We start from the raw sequence: 15,895 nt of genomic DNA, 5'->3' as shown, positions 1-15,895 counted from the left end.
TACTTTGGCTAAACTAATGAGATTAGAGAATGAGAGCTAAAATTTGAGTCACCACTTTGTGTAAAATACTGTAAGGCACTTAAGAATGTTATATGTGGAATTAAAGAAACACCCTTTTATCCTTGATGGGTGAGAGACAGTTAAGACTTAATATGTAACCTCTGTGTACTTATTTTTTGGTCTTCCTTGTCTCCCTCATTCTCACTCCTGATTTTTCCCTTTGACCTCTCTAGGTTTAGAGATACAGGGCTATTGATCCCCAGTTTCTCTTTAACCCCAGAGATAGACAACGGTAATCAGGGAGCTTGATTTGCATTAAAGGTTGATCTTTTCATGGGATTAAAGGTCCTTAATACAATCAAGCCAAAATTGATTCTTAAAAGGAAAAGAAATAGTAAATCTGAAACCTGTTCTTTAACAACTTGCAGATTATTCTGATTCTTTTCTTTTCTTTTGCTAGTCTTTCTCACAATCACAGATCATGCCCAATTTAAATAAGATTTTTTGGATCCTCAGGTCCACCATTCTCCACAACTCCTTCTCCCACAGTTTCTACATCTCAATAAATGTCACTCCATTCTCAGTGGCTAAAGCTGAAACCTAAAATCTATCCTGGTATCTTTTTCCTTGTTATTCTAGTATACTCTATCAGTAGATACAGTCAGTTCTTCATTCAGAATATCTCCCATATTCACTACTTAACCATCTTTACTCCTAGCACTCTCCTCTAAACTACCATTGTCCTTCCAGGAACAATAGTTTCTCTGCTTCTTTTCTTAAACAGTTAAAAGCTGTTCTTCACATAGCCGTCAGTGTGATATTTTAAAACTCTAACTGGTAAGGACACATCCCATCACATCCTACCCCACCCCTGCTTTAAACCCTGGTTTAATGGTTTTCTGTTGCACTTAGGTAAAATCAAAATTCCTTACCCTGACTACAAATCCAAATGATTTGCCACCTGCCTTTCTCTCCAATCTCATTTCCTTGCCTATCCTTCAGTCACGCTGGCTTTCTTGAACACACCAAACTTCAGGGCCTTAGAATAAGATTTTTTGGAGACAGGGGAGAGAAGGGAAGCCTGGAATACCTTAGCTGATAGTTTCACATAGATGGCTCCATGTAGCCTTTCATTTCTTTGCTTAAATATCATGTCTTCAAGAGAAGACACTCTAATATTGTCATTCAGTCATTCTATCTTACAACAGTATTCTAAATCTCTGCGTAGTACTCATGACTTTTGGATTTTTTTTTCATGTTCGTTAACTTTTTCCTCAATATATTACTTTGAAAAATTTCAATCAGACAACATATTGAGAGAATTTTACAGTGTGTACCTATATACCCAACACCAAGATTTCACTTTTACTAAACTTGTGTTATCACTTATCTATCCATTTGTTAATCCATCTTAATTTTGGTACATTTCAGAGTACATTGCAGATATCAGTATGCATCCCACTACATACTTTAAATTACATGTGATTAACTGCATTCAATATTTGTATACAATTATATTATTTTGAGGTGAAATTTGTATATAGTAACGTGAACAAATCTTAAGTCTGTATTTGCCGATTGATATATGCATACGTCTGTGTAACCCAAAACCCCAGCAAGATACTGAACATTAATTACTATCACTCCAGAGAGCTCCCTCATGCTCTTTCCAACTCAGTCGTCATCCCTGACGTCCAGAGGCAACCTGTTCTAAATTTTTATGCTAAAGATTAGATCTTTTTGAATGGAGATAAAATTTAAATACTATAAAAGTGTACAAAGTGTACAATTCAGTGGTTTTTAGTATATTCACAAAGTTGTACAGCCATCACCACTGTCTAATTCCAGAACATTTTCATTACCCCTAAAAGAAATCCTATATCCATTAGTATTCACTTCTTATCCCTCTAGCCCCTGGCAACCACTAATTTACTTTCTGTCCCTATGGGTTTGCCTATTCTGGGTATTTCATATAAAAGGAATCATACAATGTGCGACCTTTTGTGTCTGATTTCTTGCACTTAGAGTTTTCAGAATTCATCCATGTTTTACCATGTATCAGTACTTCATTCCTTTTTATGACTGAATAATATTCCATTGTATATATATACCACATTTTGTTTATCATTCACCTGCGGATGGACATTTGAGTTGTTTTAACCTTTTGACTATTGTAAATAGGGCTGCTATGAACATGAACATACATGTATTTGTTTGGGTACTTGTTTTCAGTTCTTTTAGGTATATATTTAGTTGTGGAATTGCTGGGTTATATGGTAAATCTGTGTTTAAATTTTGAGGAATCTCCCAAACTCTTTTCTATAGTGGCTGAACCATTTTACCTTCCCATCAGGAATGTATGAGGGTTCCAGTTTCTTCACATCCTCGCCAACACTTACTTTCTGTTTTTTAAATTTTTTTTATTTTTTAAATATTATGGCTATCCTAGTGTATGTGAAATGATATCTCTCTGTGGCAGATGTTGGCAGAATGGATAAAAACGATGATCCAACTATATGCTGTCTGTAAGAAACTCACTTTAGTTCCAGAGACAGAAATAGATTGAAAGTGAAAGGATGGTAAAAGATATTCCATGCAAATAGTAACCAAAAGAAAGTTGGGGCAGCTGTACTAACATCAGACAAGATAGACTTTAAGTCTAAAACTGTTACAAGAGACAAAGACATTATATATTGATTATTATAAATGTATTGACTATTATAAACATATATGCACCATGCAGCAAAGACCCAAAATATATGAAGTAAACATTGACAGAATTGAAAGGAGAAATATTTCTACTATAATAATTGGAGACTTCAATACCACACTGTGAATAATAGATAGAACGTCCATAGACAGGATCAATAAGGAAATAGAGATCTGGAACAACACTATAAACCAATTTGACCTTGTAGATATAAATAGAACACTCTACCCAACAATAGAAGAATATACAGTTTTCTCAAGTAACTATTTGTTAAAAGAAAGAGTGAAAGAGTGAATGTTTGTTATAAAGAATTTTTTAAGGAAAGGAGAAAATAATATCAAACTGGTGCAGTGTCTCATGAAGTGTGTTCCTTGTCCTGCAGTATTCCCATGGAAATACCTCCCTGCCCCTTTTATTGAAGTATCTTGATGGATTGCCTTTTTCTTAAAATAGTGTGGGATTCCCTACATTAAATAAATTCTGTTTATCTTTGCAAAGGATTGTTTTATGTTCATTTGGTTACTATTTTATAGTAAAAATGACCATGGATTAGTTTTCTTTGTATTTTTAGTACTTAAGACAATGTTCCTCACATAATATATATTCAGTAAGTGGTTATTCAGTGAATGAATCCATGAGTTTAAAAATGAATTAACTAATTGCACATTTTAAAGTTTTTTTCCACAATGTTTATAGATTATACTTTGACAGTAATTTTCTCACTGTTTTTCCTTAATCTCCAATTTTATAATGGAGATACCTGGGAAGAACAGGAATATTAAGTAAGACATGATGATCTGTCAACAAATAGATAATTTTTAAAAAATCTAGGATTATTCAGGTAAATTTAGTATGTGCTTATTAATGACTACTACTCTGAAGTTCTTGCAGGCTATTCTTGGATTCATTAGGCTGGACTAATGGAAGTTTTTAGGAATCTTAAGATTCAAATGTATGAGAGTCTTCTGCTGAGCCTTATTGCCTTCACACTAACCTGTGACAGTGACGTCTTACATTCTTCGCAATTTAGGCTCTCCCATGTGTTTCTTCTTGATGTTGGTCTTCTAACTGCCTCAGCCTCTGTCTCTGATTAGTGTATAGGGACTTTGGTTGTCCTTTCTTCTGTGCCCTGCCCTTCCTTTACCTATTCCTCCCATCTTTCTTTTCACATGGTTTAACATTAAAAAAAGAAAAAAAAGCTGCTCGTGTTTTTTTTTATATGGAAGAATGATATTCCTACTTAGGAGGGATAAAAATACTTGGCCAAGCCCTGCAATCTTTTATTTCCTCTATTTATTTCATGCTGCTTAGAAAATGTTTTGCATGTGGTATATGACTCTGTGGTTAAAGATATGTTGAAGAAACCTTTGAAAAAATATTGTAATTTATACCTTCTGATCAAGAGGTCAAACGTAGCTATTAGAATGTTCAAATCTCGTAGTGACGTTTTTGGCTATTTGATCAATTTTTGAAAGAATAGATTTCCAAATTTTCCCTTGCTTGTCAGGTTTTGCCTATGAATATTATGAAGATAAGTTAATAAGTAATATAACAGTTCAACATGTGTCTTGGCTAATTTTACTTTTTATCAAAATGTAGTGACTTTCTTTTTGCTTTCAAATCTGATTTTATATGATCTTAATATGCCTAAACTAGCTTACTTTGGTCTTTTCCTTGTATGTTGCTCTGTCTTTTCAACCAACCAGTGAACTGCTGTTTTAGGTGTATCTCTTGTAAGTATATGGACTGATGTTGGTTTTTCTTTTTCTAATTAGATTGGCCGTGTCTTTTAACCAGAGAGTTTTAGTCCATGTACATTTATCGTATTTACAATAGTTTGAATTTTTTATATTGTATGCTTTTTATTTTTGCTGGTTCCATTTTTTTTTATTCTATTTTTGTTAGTTTCTTGGCTTCTTTTTTTATTTTTTTTGAGGAAGATTAGTCCTCAGCTAACATCTGCTGCCAAACCTCCCCCTTTTTGCTGAGGAAGATTGGCCCTGAGCTAACATCTGTACCCATCTTCCTCCACTTTATATGTGGGATGCCTGCCACAGCTTGGCCTGATGAACAGTGCTTAGGTCTGTGCCTGGGATCTGAACCGGGGAACCTCACGCTGCCAAAGTGTAGCATGTGAACTCAACAGCTACGCCACTGGGCTGGCCCCCAGGAGCTCTGTGTATTTTAGATACAAGTCCTTCATCAGATAGGTATTTTGAAAATATTTTCTCCTACCCTATAACTTGGGCTTACATTCTCTTAAGAGTATTTTGTAGCAGAGCAGAAGTGTTTAATTTTTTTGTTTCTTTTGAGGAAGATTAGCCCTGAGCTAACATCTGAAGCCAGTCCTCCTCTTTTTGCTGAGGATGACTGGCTCTAAGCTAACATCCATGCCCTTCTTCCTCTACTTTATATGTGGGATGCCTGCCACAGGATGGCTTGACCAGCGGGGTGTAGGTCCGGACCTGGGATCCGAACTGGCAAACCCTGGGCAGCCAGAGCAGACCCTGCAAACTTAACTGCTGCGCCACCGGGCCTACCCCGGAAGTGTTTAATTTTAATGAAGTCCACTTTATCAGTGTTTTTCTTTTATGGATTGTGCTTTTGATGTTGTATGTAAAAACTCGTCACCAAAAGCAAGGTCACCTAGATTTGCTCCTATTTATCTTCTAGACATTTTATTGTTTTGTATTGTATATTTAGGTTTAGGAACCACTTTGAGTTATCTTTTATGAAAAGTCTAAGGACTGTGTCCAGGTTCTTTTTTTTTTTTTGGGTGAGGAAGTTTGCCCTCAGCTAACATCCGTTGCCAATCCTCCTCTTTTTTTTTCCCTTGAGGAGGATTGTCACTGAGCTAACATCTGTGCCAGTCTTCCTCTACTTTGTATGTATCAGCCTCCACAGCATGGCTGATGAGTGGAGTAGTTCCACACCCAGGATCTGAGCCTGTGAACCCTGGGCTGCCAGAGCAGAACTTGAACCACCCGGCCGCAGGGCCGGCCCCCAGATTCATTTTTTTTGCATGTGGATGTCCAGTTGTTCTAGTACTATTTGTTACAGAGACTATCCTTTCTCCATTGAATTGCTTTTGCTCCACTGTCAAAGATCAGTTGACTATGTTTCTGTAGGTCTGTATCCAGGCCCTCTATTCTATCCCATTGATTAATTTGTCTGTTCTTTTACCAATACCATGCTGACTTGATTACTCTAGCTTTATAACAAGTCTTGAAGTTGGTTAATGTCAGTCTTTCAAACTTGTTGTTTCCCTTTAATATTGTGTTGGCCATTCTGGGCCTTTTGTTTTTCTAGATAAATGTTAAAATTAGTTTGTTGATATTCACAAAATAACTTCCTGGGATTTTTTTAAAGATTTTATTTTATTTTTTTCCTTTTTCTCCCCAAAGCCCCCCAGTACATAGTTGTACATTCTTTGTTGTGGGTCCTTCTAGTTGTGGCATGTGGGACGCTGCCTCAGCGTGGTTTGATGAGCAGTGCCATGTCCGCGCCCAGGATTCGAACCAATGAAACACTGGGCCGCCTGCAGCGGAGCCCGTGAACTTAACCACTCGGCCACGGGGCCAGCCCCTACTTCCTGGGATTTTGATTGGGATTGCATTGAATCTATAGATCAAGTTGGAGAGACTTGTTATCTTAACAATATCAAGTCTTCCTATCCATGCACGTGGAATATTTCTCCGTTTATTTAGATCTTCCTTAATTTCAGTAATCACAATTTCAGTTTTCCTCATATAGATGCTTTGCATATTTTGTTAGATTTATGCCTAAGTATTTTATTTTTTTGGTGCTAATGTAAATGATAATTTGTTTTAAATTTCAAATTCCAAGTTTTCATTGCTAGTATATAGGAATGCAATTAACTTTTTTTTCCCCTGAGGAGGATTCACCCTGAACTAACATCTGTTGCCAATCTTCCTCTTTTTGCTTGAGGGAAATTCGCCTTTAGCTAACATCTGTACCAGTCTTCCTCTATTTTGTATGTGGGTTGCTGCCATAGCATGGCCACTGATGAGTGGTGTAGGTCTGTGCCCGTGAACTGAACCTGGGCCACTGAAGAAGGGTTTCCTGAACTTAACCACTAGGCCATGGGACCAGCCCTTAAATTAACTATTTTATGTTATCATTGTATCCTGCAATCTTGCTATAATCGCTTATTATAGTTCTAGAAGATTTTTTTTGGTGGTGATGGTTGATTCTTTGAGGTTTTCTTTGTACACAATCATATTACCTGCTAATGAAGAGTTTTATTTCTTCCTTCCCAATTTGTTTGCCTTTTTCTTGTCTTATTGCATAAGCAAGGCCCTGTGCTAGGATGTTGAATAGGAGTGGTCAGAGGGAATATCTTTGCATTGTTCTTGATCTTAAGGAGTAAGCATCTGGATTCTCACCATTACTTAGCTGAAGGTTTTTTGGTAGATGTTCTTTATGAAGTCTAAGAAGTTTCCTTCCGTTCTTAGTTTGCTGAACTCAGTGGTTGGATTTTGTCAAATCCTTTTTCTGTATCTGCTGATATGTCATATAGTTTTTCTTCTGTAGCCTGTTGATGTGATGAGTTGCATTAATTGGTTTATTAATGTAGAACCAGCCTTGCATACCTGGAATAAATCCCTCTTGGTCATGGTGTATAATTCTTTCTATACATTGTTGGATTTTTTTCTTTTCAGTCATTTTACTTTTATACCTAGGAATTCCATTTTTAATTTTTTATATTTTCTATCTCTCTTCTCTTTGTGATCATTTTTCCTTTAAATCCTTTCCCATACTTACAATATTTGTAGTAGCTATAATTTGTAATAGCTGCTTTAAGGTTTTTCGTTTCTGGGTTTGTTTCTGTTGACAGTTTTTCTTCTGTTGTGGTTCACATTTTGCCTCTTCAGATGTCTCTTAATTTTTGATTGGACTGTAAACATTTTGAATGTTATATTATGTGTTTGGATTTTGTTATTTTTATTTAAAAGATGTTAAAGTTTATTTTGTTTGTTAGATAAATTAATTGATGTTCAGATTAATACCTTCCAGGCTTATTTTTTTAAAGCTTTCTTAGGGCAAGTCTAGCATAGCCTTTTCTGGTATTCTGATTCAACGTGTATGTTAGGCATCTCTCTCTGCCTTACATACTTCCTATACTAGAGTTCATAATTTCTATTTCGTTATACGTTTATGGTTCTTTCTTAGTACAATGTAAACCCTTAGTGTTTTAGGCAGGAGAGAGAGGTGATCTTATAATATATTTTAAAAGAATCTTTGACCGCTGTGTAGTTTGATGGGACCAACTATAGTGTAGGGAGTTCTGTTAGGAGGCTATTACAGGAGTCCTATGAAGAGGTGATGGTAGTTTCTGTGAGTGTGGTGATAATGGGGATAAAGAAAAGTGGAAAAATTGGATTTTTAATAAAGACTTTATAAGAGTTGCATACCATCCAGCAGTTGTATTCCTAGACGTATTCTCCAGGAATCTCTTACACAGGATTGCAAGCAACACATACAAAAATATTCATAGGAGTATTGTATGTATAAATCTGATTGTCTAGTCATAGTAGAATGGATAATGCTTCTGTATGCTTATGCAGTGAAATATATTACAGCAGGGAAAATAAATGATTTGCAATTACTGAGATTATTAATGAATACGTTTACTTACTATTATTTTGCATGCTATTCTCCAGGCACTCTTAGCCACTGGGGGAACAACAGTGAGGAAAGGCAAAAAACTATGTCTTCATTTTTTTAAACTCATCTTGCTACAAACAATGTAGAAATTACTTAGAGCAAGAATCATTAATGTTTATTATTACCATTGGGTAGACTATTGTTTGAGGATAGGATATTCACAGTTTCCAAGTGTCAACCTAAAGATTATTTGCTAGTTACAAACAGAAAATGACATATATTTTATGAGGAAATTTAATAGATGCCATCTTACTCAAGTAATCAAACCTAACTTCATCAGCAAAAGGACAAATGGATGTTTTAAGAATGAGAGTACAAAGTCAGCTATGTAGTATTTTTAAAAAATTTGTATTCTGAATCCAATAATGAGGAGACAATCAGGTAAATTCAAATTGTGGAATATTCTATACAACCACCACCTTGGATTTTTCAAAAATATCACTTTCATAATAAAATCCCTCAAAGCAAAAAGGTAAGTTAAGTATTTTACATTAAAGGAGAGTAAAGGAATATAACGAATTCAATGCATAATGGTTGATTTTCCTGTAATTATAATGCACGGCCTTCATCTGGGGATTTCCTTCCTGTTTGTTGTGAATTTTTTTTCCCCCTGGTTCTTTTGTTTTAGCTTTTGAGATCACGTTATCAGAGCCTCTTTTGTCCATTTAGAAGACTGTCTTACTCTCTGAAATAGCTTTCTTTTCCTTTTTCCTTTGAACCTTTCTTTTAGGAAATACAGGCCTTTTAATTAATTATAAGTGTTTCCTAACTCTTTTTAAAAGAGGACAAAAAAGAAAAAAAAAATCACACCTTCTCTTTAAGCCTTGAGAGATTTCTGATTAGCACCACCAAATTAGGAACAGGACATTTCCCAAGACTTACTTCGCTTTTCCCTTCTTGTTAAGTTTTCCTTCTCCATTAGTCATTATATTCTATGAAATTTTAATTCAAGAAACTGTAGGTGGAAAAGCTACATAAAATTCTTTATTATATGACTCTTAGGACTATTGCATCATGAAGGTGTCGTTTCATCAGCCTTTAAGTTGCCAGGTTATTTCACCACGTATAGGGGCAGGTTTTGCTTGAAGGGGGAGGTCATTTATTGTGTCTTGTGTATATCAACATGGTGCTATCAGTTGATCAAAAAAAAAATGAGTTCTTTTAGTTTTGGAATCCATAAGTAAACAAGAAAGCGCCTAAGCTCCTGGAGTCTTCCTTCATTCCTTTAGCATCCATATCCAAACTATCAGCAAGTCATGCTGACTCTACCTCTAAGACAGACTTCAAGTCTTTGTCTTTGCTTCTACCAGCCAAGTCTAGGTTCCAGCTCTCGTTACCCTGGACCACTGCAAAAGCTTCCTAATCAATCTCCTTGTTCCCATCTTTGCCCTTTTATAATTCATACCTTGTAGAACAGCCAAAATGATCTTAAAAAATACTATGTTAGGTCACTGCCTTCTCCTATATAACCTTTCCAGCTTGTTCCTTCTGTCAGGAATATTCCTTCCTCATTGATTTTCAGAGGGCTAGCTCTAGTTCGTTCAGGTCTCAGTTTAAATATCTGTTTTTTCAGAGAAGGCTTTTCAAGGAAAAGTAGCCCTAATCATTCTCAATCACATCTCTGTTGTTTTATTATAGCACTTATCACAACCCTACCTGTTATATATGTTAGGATATGTATAATATATATGTGTATGTATATTTAGGTGTATGTGTATTTATATATAATTCTCTGCTAGATAGTAAGTGCCACGAGAGCAGATAACTTTCTGAATTGTTTATCTTTGTATCCTCCCAAGCCAGATCAGTGTTTGGCATGTGGTATTTATTCAGTATATGTTTTTGAGTTCATGAATGACAACTTGTTGGTAGAGCTAGAAAGAGGATCTCTGCTGTATGGTTGAAAGGGATATGCTGGATTGCTGGAAGGAAAGGAAACCAGTTAAGATGTCATCCCATAGTTAAACCTGCCCTTGGAGATTGAGTATAGAGAAGTAAGAATAGAAACCTTTAGTACTTTGGTAACCTATATTTTCTTAAATATTTAATTTTTTTCTTGCATAATATTTAGTAGATTTCATTTTGGAAGCACTGTGCAGAAGGGAAATAAGAAATAGAGACTTTTTGCTGGTGGAGTTGGAGGAGTGTTGTAGGAGAGTCACATGTCTCTGGGCTGGGAGGGGGAGGTCAGGTGGTGGAGGAGGCGTCCAATGAGAGGAGGGTAAAGATAAGGAAGAACTTGCCAACAGTACCAGGACTGAGTTGTTTTTTTTTTTTTTTCAAGTAATCTTTTTATACTAAGAGATTCATCTCCTTTTGAAAACCTTGGAGAAGTTTGTTTTATTATGATAAGGGAGGTGGTTCTGTTTCAGACATGTCAACTGAGGAATATAAAGTTAAAGCAATGCATCATAGACAAAAGAACAGAAGAGTAAGTACTCTAATGGATAAAAAAAAAAAGTGTGAGAGAACATTAGTAGAAATTTCATGTCCAGACTCTAGGTAAGGTGAGGGGTAGCGATAACTGTGAACTTGGTCATTTCTGGTTTTTCTGGGAATGTCAGCTTTTGACTGAATCCTTTTTTTCCTTTTTCTTCCAACTCCTGGCACCCCATGACTTACCCTAATTGGAACCGCAGAGATTCAATAAGAAAGTAGGGATGAGGGACTGGACTTTTTGATATTATTTAACATCACTTGTGTGGAATATTCTTTTTCTCCTCTTCAAATGGCTAGGTCTTGTTTATTCAAGGCATGGTGACAGCATAAAAATATGCACTGTCTGAAATTTAGTGATTTATTTGGCATAAGTAGGAAACCTTGGCATGAGTGCAAAACCTTAACCTTTATATTATTTCCACTTATAGCTCAAAAATTAGATTGAGTTAGTGACTATAATATCACTAATTTTTGCCAGTTTCTCCCTCCCTCCCAAATGTTTTGTATTTGGCTTGTTAGATTTTTGTCAGGGAATCTTGCCTTTCTGGATTAGACGTATTCACAGGTTGAATGCTGCTTTGCCTTCTTTGGGGGGACCATATTGTAATTGCCTTTTTATATATTGCCCTATTGTCTAACAGCTCCTCACTTTCTCTGAACAAGTAATAATTTCTTGTTGACAAGTTATTTTATGTGTTTTATTTCCCCATCTAGTTCCTTGTGACCAAGCACGATTTCCCAATCTTATTTCAAACCTCACAAATCACTGCATAGTTTGTGGTCCATAGTAAATGACTAAGATGAGATTAAACTACAATAGAATAACTGTAAATTTCCTAATCCTCAGATGGAACTGAAAATAGTAGAGATATGGGATGTGGATATTATACCTCTTGTGGTTTCCTATTTACATGGATAAATAGTTTGTGATGGTGAATTGCTTACATGGCTTTTTGGGGGGCGGGTATGGATCCATTTGTTTAAAACAAGACCTTATGTTGTTGTGAAAAAGATTTCTCAGGCATGCCAGTTTCTAATTTTCAGATATTGTTTCTTCACTGCTCAAAAGCAGGCTAATTCTTCTTTATTGATTTCAATCTAATTCCTTTATATGACACTCATTGTGAGGCTATAGCATTGAATGAGACGAGCACCATTCTTGTTACTCTTATGCAGGGTCTGTACTATGCAAAAGTAGATAGCATACTTTGCCCCCAGTTGATGTTTTCAGTTCTCTTTTCCTCTGCCATCCTACAGATACTTTATACTTCAGATGAATTGTTTTGGTCATTTCTTAAACTTGTCCCATGCTTCCCTGCCTGCTTTATTTCTGCTGTTCCTGCCTAAAGTGTTCCAATCCAACTCATCCTTCATATCCTCATATAATGGCCCTTTCTATAATATGCTTTTCTTAATCCCTTTTCTCTTGCCTTCCTATGATCCTTTTCTCTTCTGAATTCCCAGTGGTAGAATTATTTGGGTACTGTCCCTCTTTCTTCCTAGATTATAAGGCTCACAATGTGAAAACAGTATGCTAGTTTTTCTTCTCCTTACTGCGCTTATAAAGCATTATTTTTAAAATGCTATCTTACGTGAATCTATCCCACATAAACACAACCAACATCAGAATTTTTAAAATTGAATTAATTATGAAACACTTAGGAAGCAAGTGGCATTTTAACTAAGTTGAAGTTAAGAGTGATGTTTTGTGGTTTAAGGGTCAAAGGTCTGTGACATTTAGCCCTCTCTTTCCTTTTCCTCTAAGATCCTATGGCTAGAGTTTAGTGCTATTAGAGCATCACAGTCCAGGAAGAGTCCTTTATGGGCTCACTGACCTCTCCTTTATTCAGAAAAGATCGTAAACAAGTGGTCTCAGAGATGAGTATCTTCACCTTCTTTTCAGAAAACCTCTAAACACGGAGACTACAGCTTTTCTTGATAAATCATTATAGATGACTCATGCTGTCAAAAATTTTACTGTATAAAAGCTAATCTGAATACTCAGTCCTATTAACTAATGGCAGTTTTATGATTTTATTTTCTTCTATAAAATTTTAGCCGGAAATGTCCTTTGTTTTGAACCTTACTTTATATTTTCATAATATTCACTAGTCTAGGCATTTCCTGTTGAATGAATGGAATAGTGCAATACCTTCTCCATTGATATCAGTGAAAGCTGGATCTTCTGCTTCAGCCTGTGATATAATAACCATGGCTTAATTTTTCTCCAAACCATCATGTCGATTCTTGCTGATAAAGCTGCAGAGGGTCCCTGTGACTTTTCAGTTGAAAATACCTCAAGTAACTGTAAATCATTACTTTTGAAAGAAGGGAGTTTAATTTGTTATGTGTACAAACAGCAGTTTTGGGAAATCTTAAGTGTGCATGTGTGTGTATGAGTGTGTGTGTGTGCATGTGTGTTTCCTTAATGCTATATGAGTTGCTTCTTATGTCTTTGGTTAGTCAATACTTTTCTACTCCTATTTTTGGAATCCACCGTCAAATAACTTATGTTTTCTTAGCTTTTTATTTCACTACTGGGGAAAATGTTATATTTATTGATACAAATAGTCTTTTTTCTTTTAAAATGATCACACTCTCATTTAAAAAAAAATGTAAGATCATTACACTGGTGTTATTTTCCTAACTCTAAAGAAAGGAACTTTTAAATAAATTAGTTATTGTCTTCTGCGTTATTGAACATGTGGTCAGTTGTCATGTTCATGCATCCAAATGATCAAAGTCTGAACTTCTGTCTAATTCTTCCCTGCTGTTAGGCTACCCTGTCATGATCAAGGCCTCAGCAGGTGGTGGTGGGAAAGGCATGCGAATCGCTTGGGATGACGAAGAGACCAGGTGAGATGCTGTCCAAAATATACTTTTGATGAAAATTGTAGTTACTAGAGTGTTATTAAACTGACAAACAGATACCGAAAGTATAATAGAATAACTACAATAAACATCTAATTTTTACTCTTTTACGTGGGGAAGAACTCGAAATTATGCATAAAATGTTCTTATTTATATTTTGATGGTGATTATCCTATTATAGAAAGATTTTTACTTTCTTAAATAGTGACAAAGGATGTTTTTTTTGTTTTTACAGTGTATTTTAAAAAATTACAACTGCGATTCTATTTTCTAGGTAAAAATTACTAACATTTGGCTGTAGAATTCTGAATGCAAAGATTTGAACCAAATATATTTAAAAGCAGTCAGAATTTCATTTGTTTATGTATTACTCAGTATGTACTTGCTTGTCTTTGCTTGTTTAAAAAAGTAGTGAAATACTTTGATAATTTTATAGTGTGAAATATATTTCCTTTTGAATTTGAAATTACTGTATGTCCTTTATATGCAGTGTACTCTATTGTAAATTTAGAATACTTTCTTATTAGTGGTTTCAGAAATCAAAAGTAATTTTTAAAACAAAGTTTAAAAAACCAAATGCGTTGATGACATTATGGTGATTAGAAAATAACTTTTTGAAAAACTGCCTAGTACGAACAGGTTTCAGGGACTCTATTCAGATTTGTATTCTTATTTATTTTCAGGTTTGGCAGCAAGAGAGATTTATGTCATTTTTTGGAGGAGAGGGATGAGGGAAATCCCTGAATTATTATTGTTAATGTTGCCTTTTCTGACCTTTCTCTACCCAGAAGTAATTTGGAGTTCTGCTTTCTCCCTTTTCTTCCTCTTTTCCTTTTCCTTTCCTCCACACTCCCCCAAAATCTCTTAAAGACAGAAATCTGGATTATTTGGTGTGATAGTCGTCCAGTGCAAACGTAGTTCAGAAGTTAGGTTCTAAAATGAACAAGTAAGGTGAAAATCTCCTAGAGGCAATGTATTACCCTTTAAAACCTTATGAGAAGACACCATGTTACAAACTTGTGCAGATAGTTTTAATTCAAAAAGAAAATTGTCTCAGAACTCCCATTGTTTCTTTGGTTGAGCATCAGAGAAAATAATTGGCTTGGGTTTGTGGGGTGATGACATATGACAAATATGGGTCTTTAAACCCCAGTCTCACTGTCACAGTGGCACTGATACCAGACGTTGACTGAGGTAACATCAGGTTCTCCTCTTCCATCTTAAGCTTACCTAGTAAGGAGAAACTCATTGCGTGGATTGGCAATATTTATTGAGAGCCTACTGCATGACAGGGACTGTTTTATGTAAGGTTCCAGGAATACAGTAATGAACAAAAAAAGACAATCCATTCCTCCATGTAGTTTTTACTCTAGATCAGGAGTTCCTAACCTTTGAATTCATGGACCATAAAGTTCAGGGGAAGTTCATGCATCTGGATGAAGGAAAAAAGTGCATATTTCTTTCACTAGCCTCTAACTGGAATTTAGCGTTTCCTCCAAGATAGGCAACAAACGACCATAGTAGTAGTATCTGTGGAACTTTCCACCACTTAGGAAATCACATATGTTATCTTATCACATTACAGTGGTGGCAGAAATCTCTACAGTGATTATTAGATTTGTTGTTGGAGCTTATTAATAAATAAAGAGCCACATATATTATAGCCAAAATTTGTTTTAAAAAATACTTTGATACCTGTATTTCAGTATAATTTGTGTCCATGTGATCCTATGTTTTTTCCTTTATGCATTTTTTTATTATTATTATTATTTTGGTAAGGAAGATTCGCTCTGAGCTAACATCCATTGCCAGTCTTCCTCTTTTTTTGCTTGAGTAAGATTAGCCCAGAGCTCACCTCTGTGCCAGTCTTCCTCCGTTTTGTATGTGGGTTGCCTCCACGGTGTGGCTGATGAATAGAGTAGGTCTGCGCCTGGGATCCAAACCCGTGAACCAAGTCCACTGAAGCAGAGCGCACGGAACTTCAACCACACAGTCACGAGACGGCCCCTCTTTTATGCATTTTAAATCACTTTAAGCCTTATTTTGAGAAGCGATTCGTATGCTGTTGCAAAAGGGATCCGTAGCATAAACAAGGTTTAGAAACACTGTTTTGCTAAGAAGAGAGAAACAATAAACGAAATCAAAGTAACTCGTATACTATCATGGAAAGTGGTAAGTAGTATAAGA

General features: G+C 35.6%; 1 protein-coding gene across 1 annotated transcript in view; it reads left to right on the top strand.

Annotated features, from left to right (window-relative positions):
- PCCA (propionyl-CoA carboxylase subunit alpha) overlaps nucleotides 1-15,895 on the top strand; it is a 438,123-nt gene that overhangs the window by 171,465 nt on the left and 250,763 nt on the right. The window contains exon 9 of the mRNA XM_046664150.1: nucleotides 13,615-13,693. Coding sequence (XP_046520106.1) covers nucleotides 13,615-13,693 — 79 coding nt within the window. The remainder of the gene's footprint in view (nucleotides 1-13,614; nucleotides 13,694-15,895) is intronic.

The sequence above is a fragment of the Equus quagga genome, chromosome 6, assembly GCF_021613505.1.
Source record: "Equus quagga isolate Etosha38 chromosome 6, UCLA_HA_Equagga_1.0, whole genome shotgun sequence".
NCBI classification, from domain to species: domain Eukaryota; kingdom Metazoa; phylum Chordata; class Mammalia; order Perissodactyla; family Equidae; genus Equus; species Equus quagga.
Note: the sequence above shows the minus strand (reverse complement) of the source record. Positions and strands in the feature narration are given on the sequence as shown.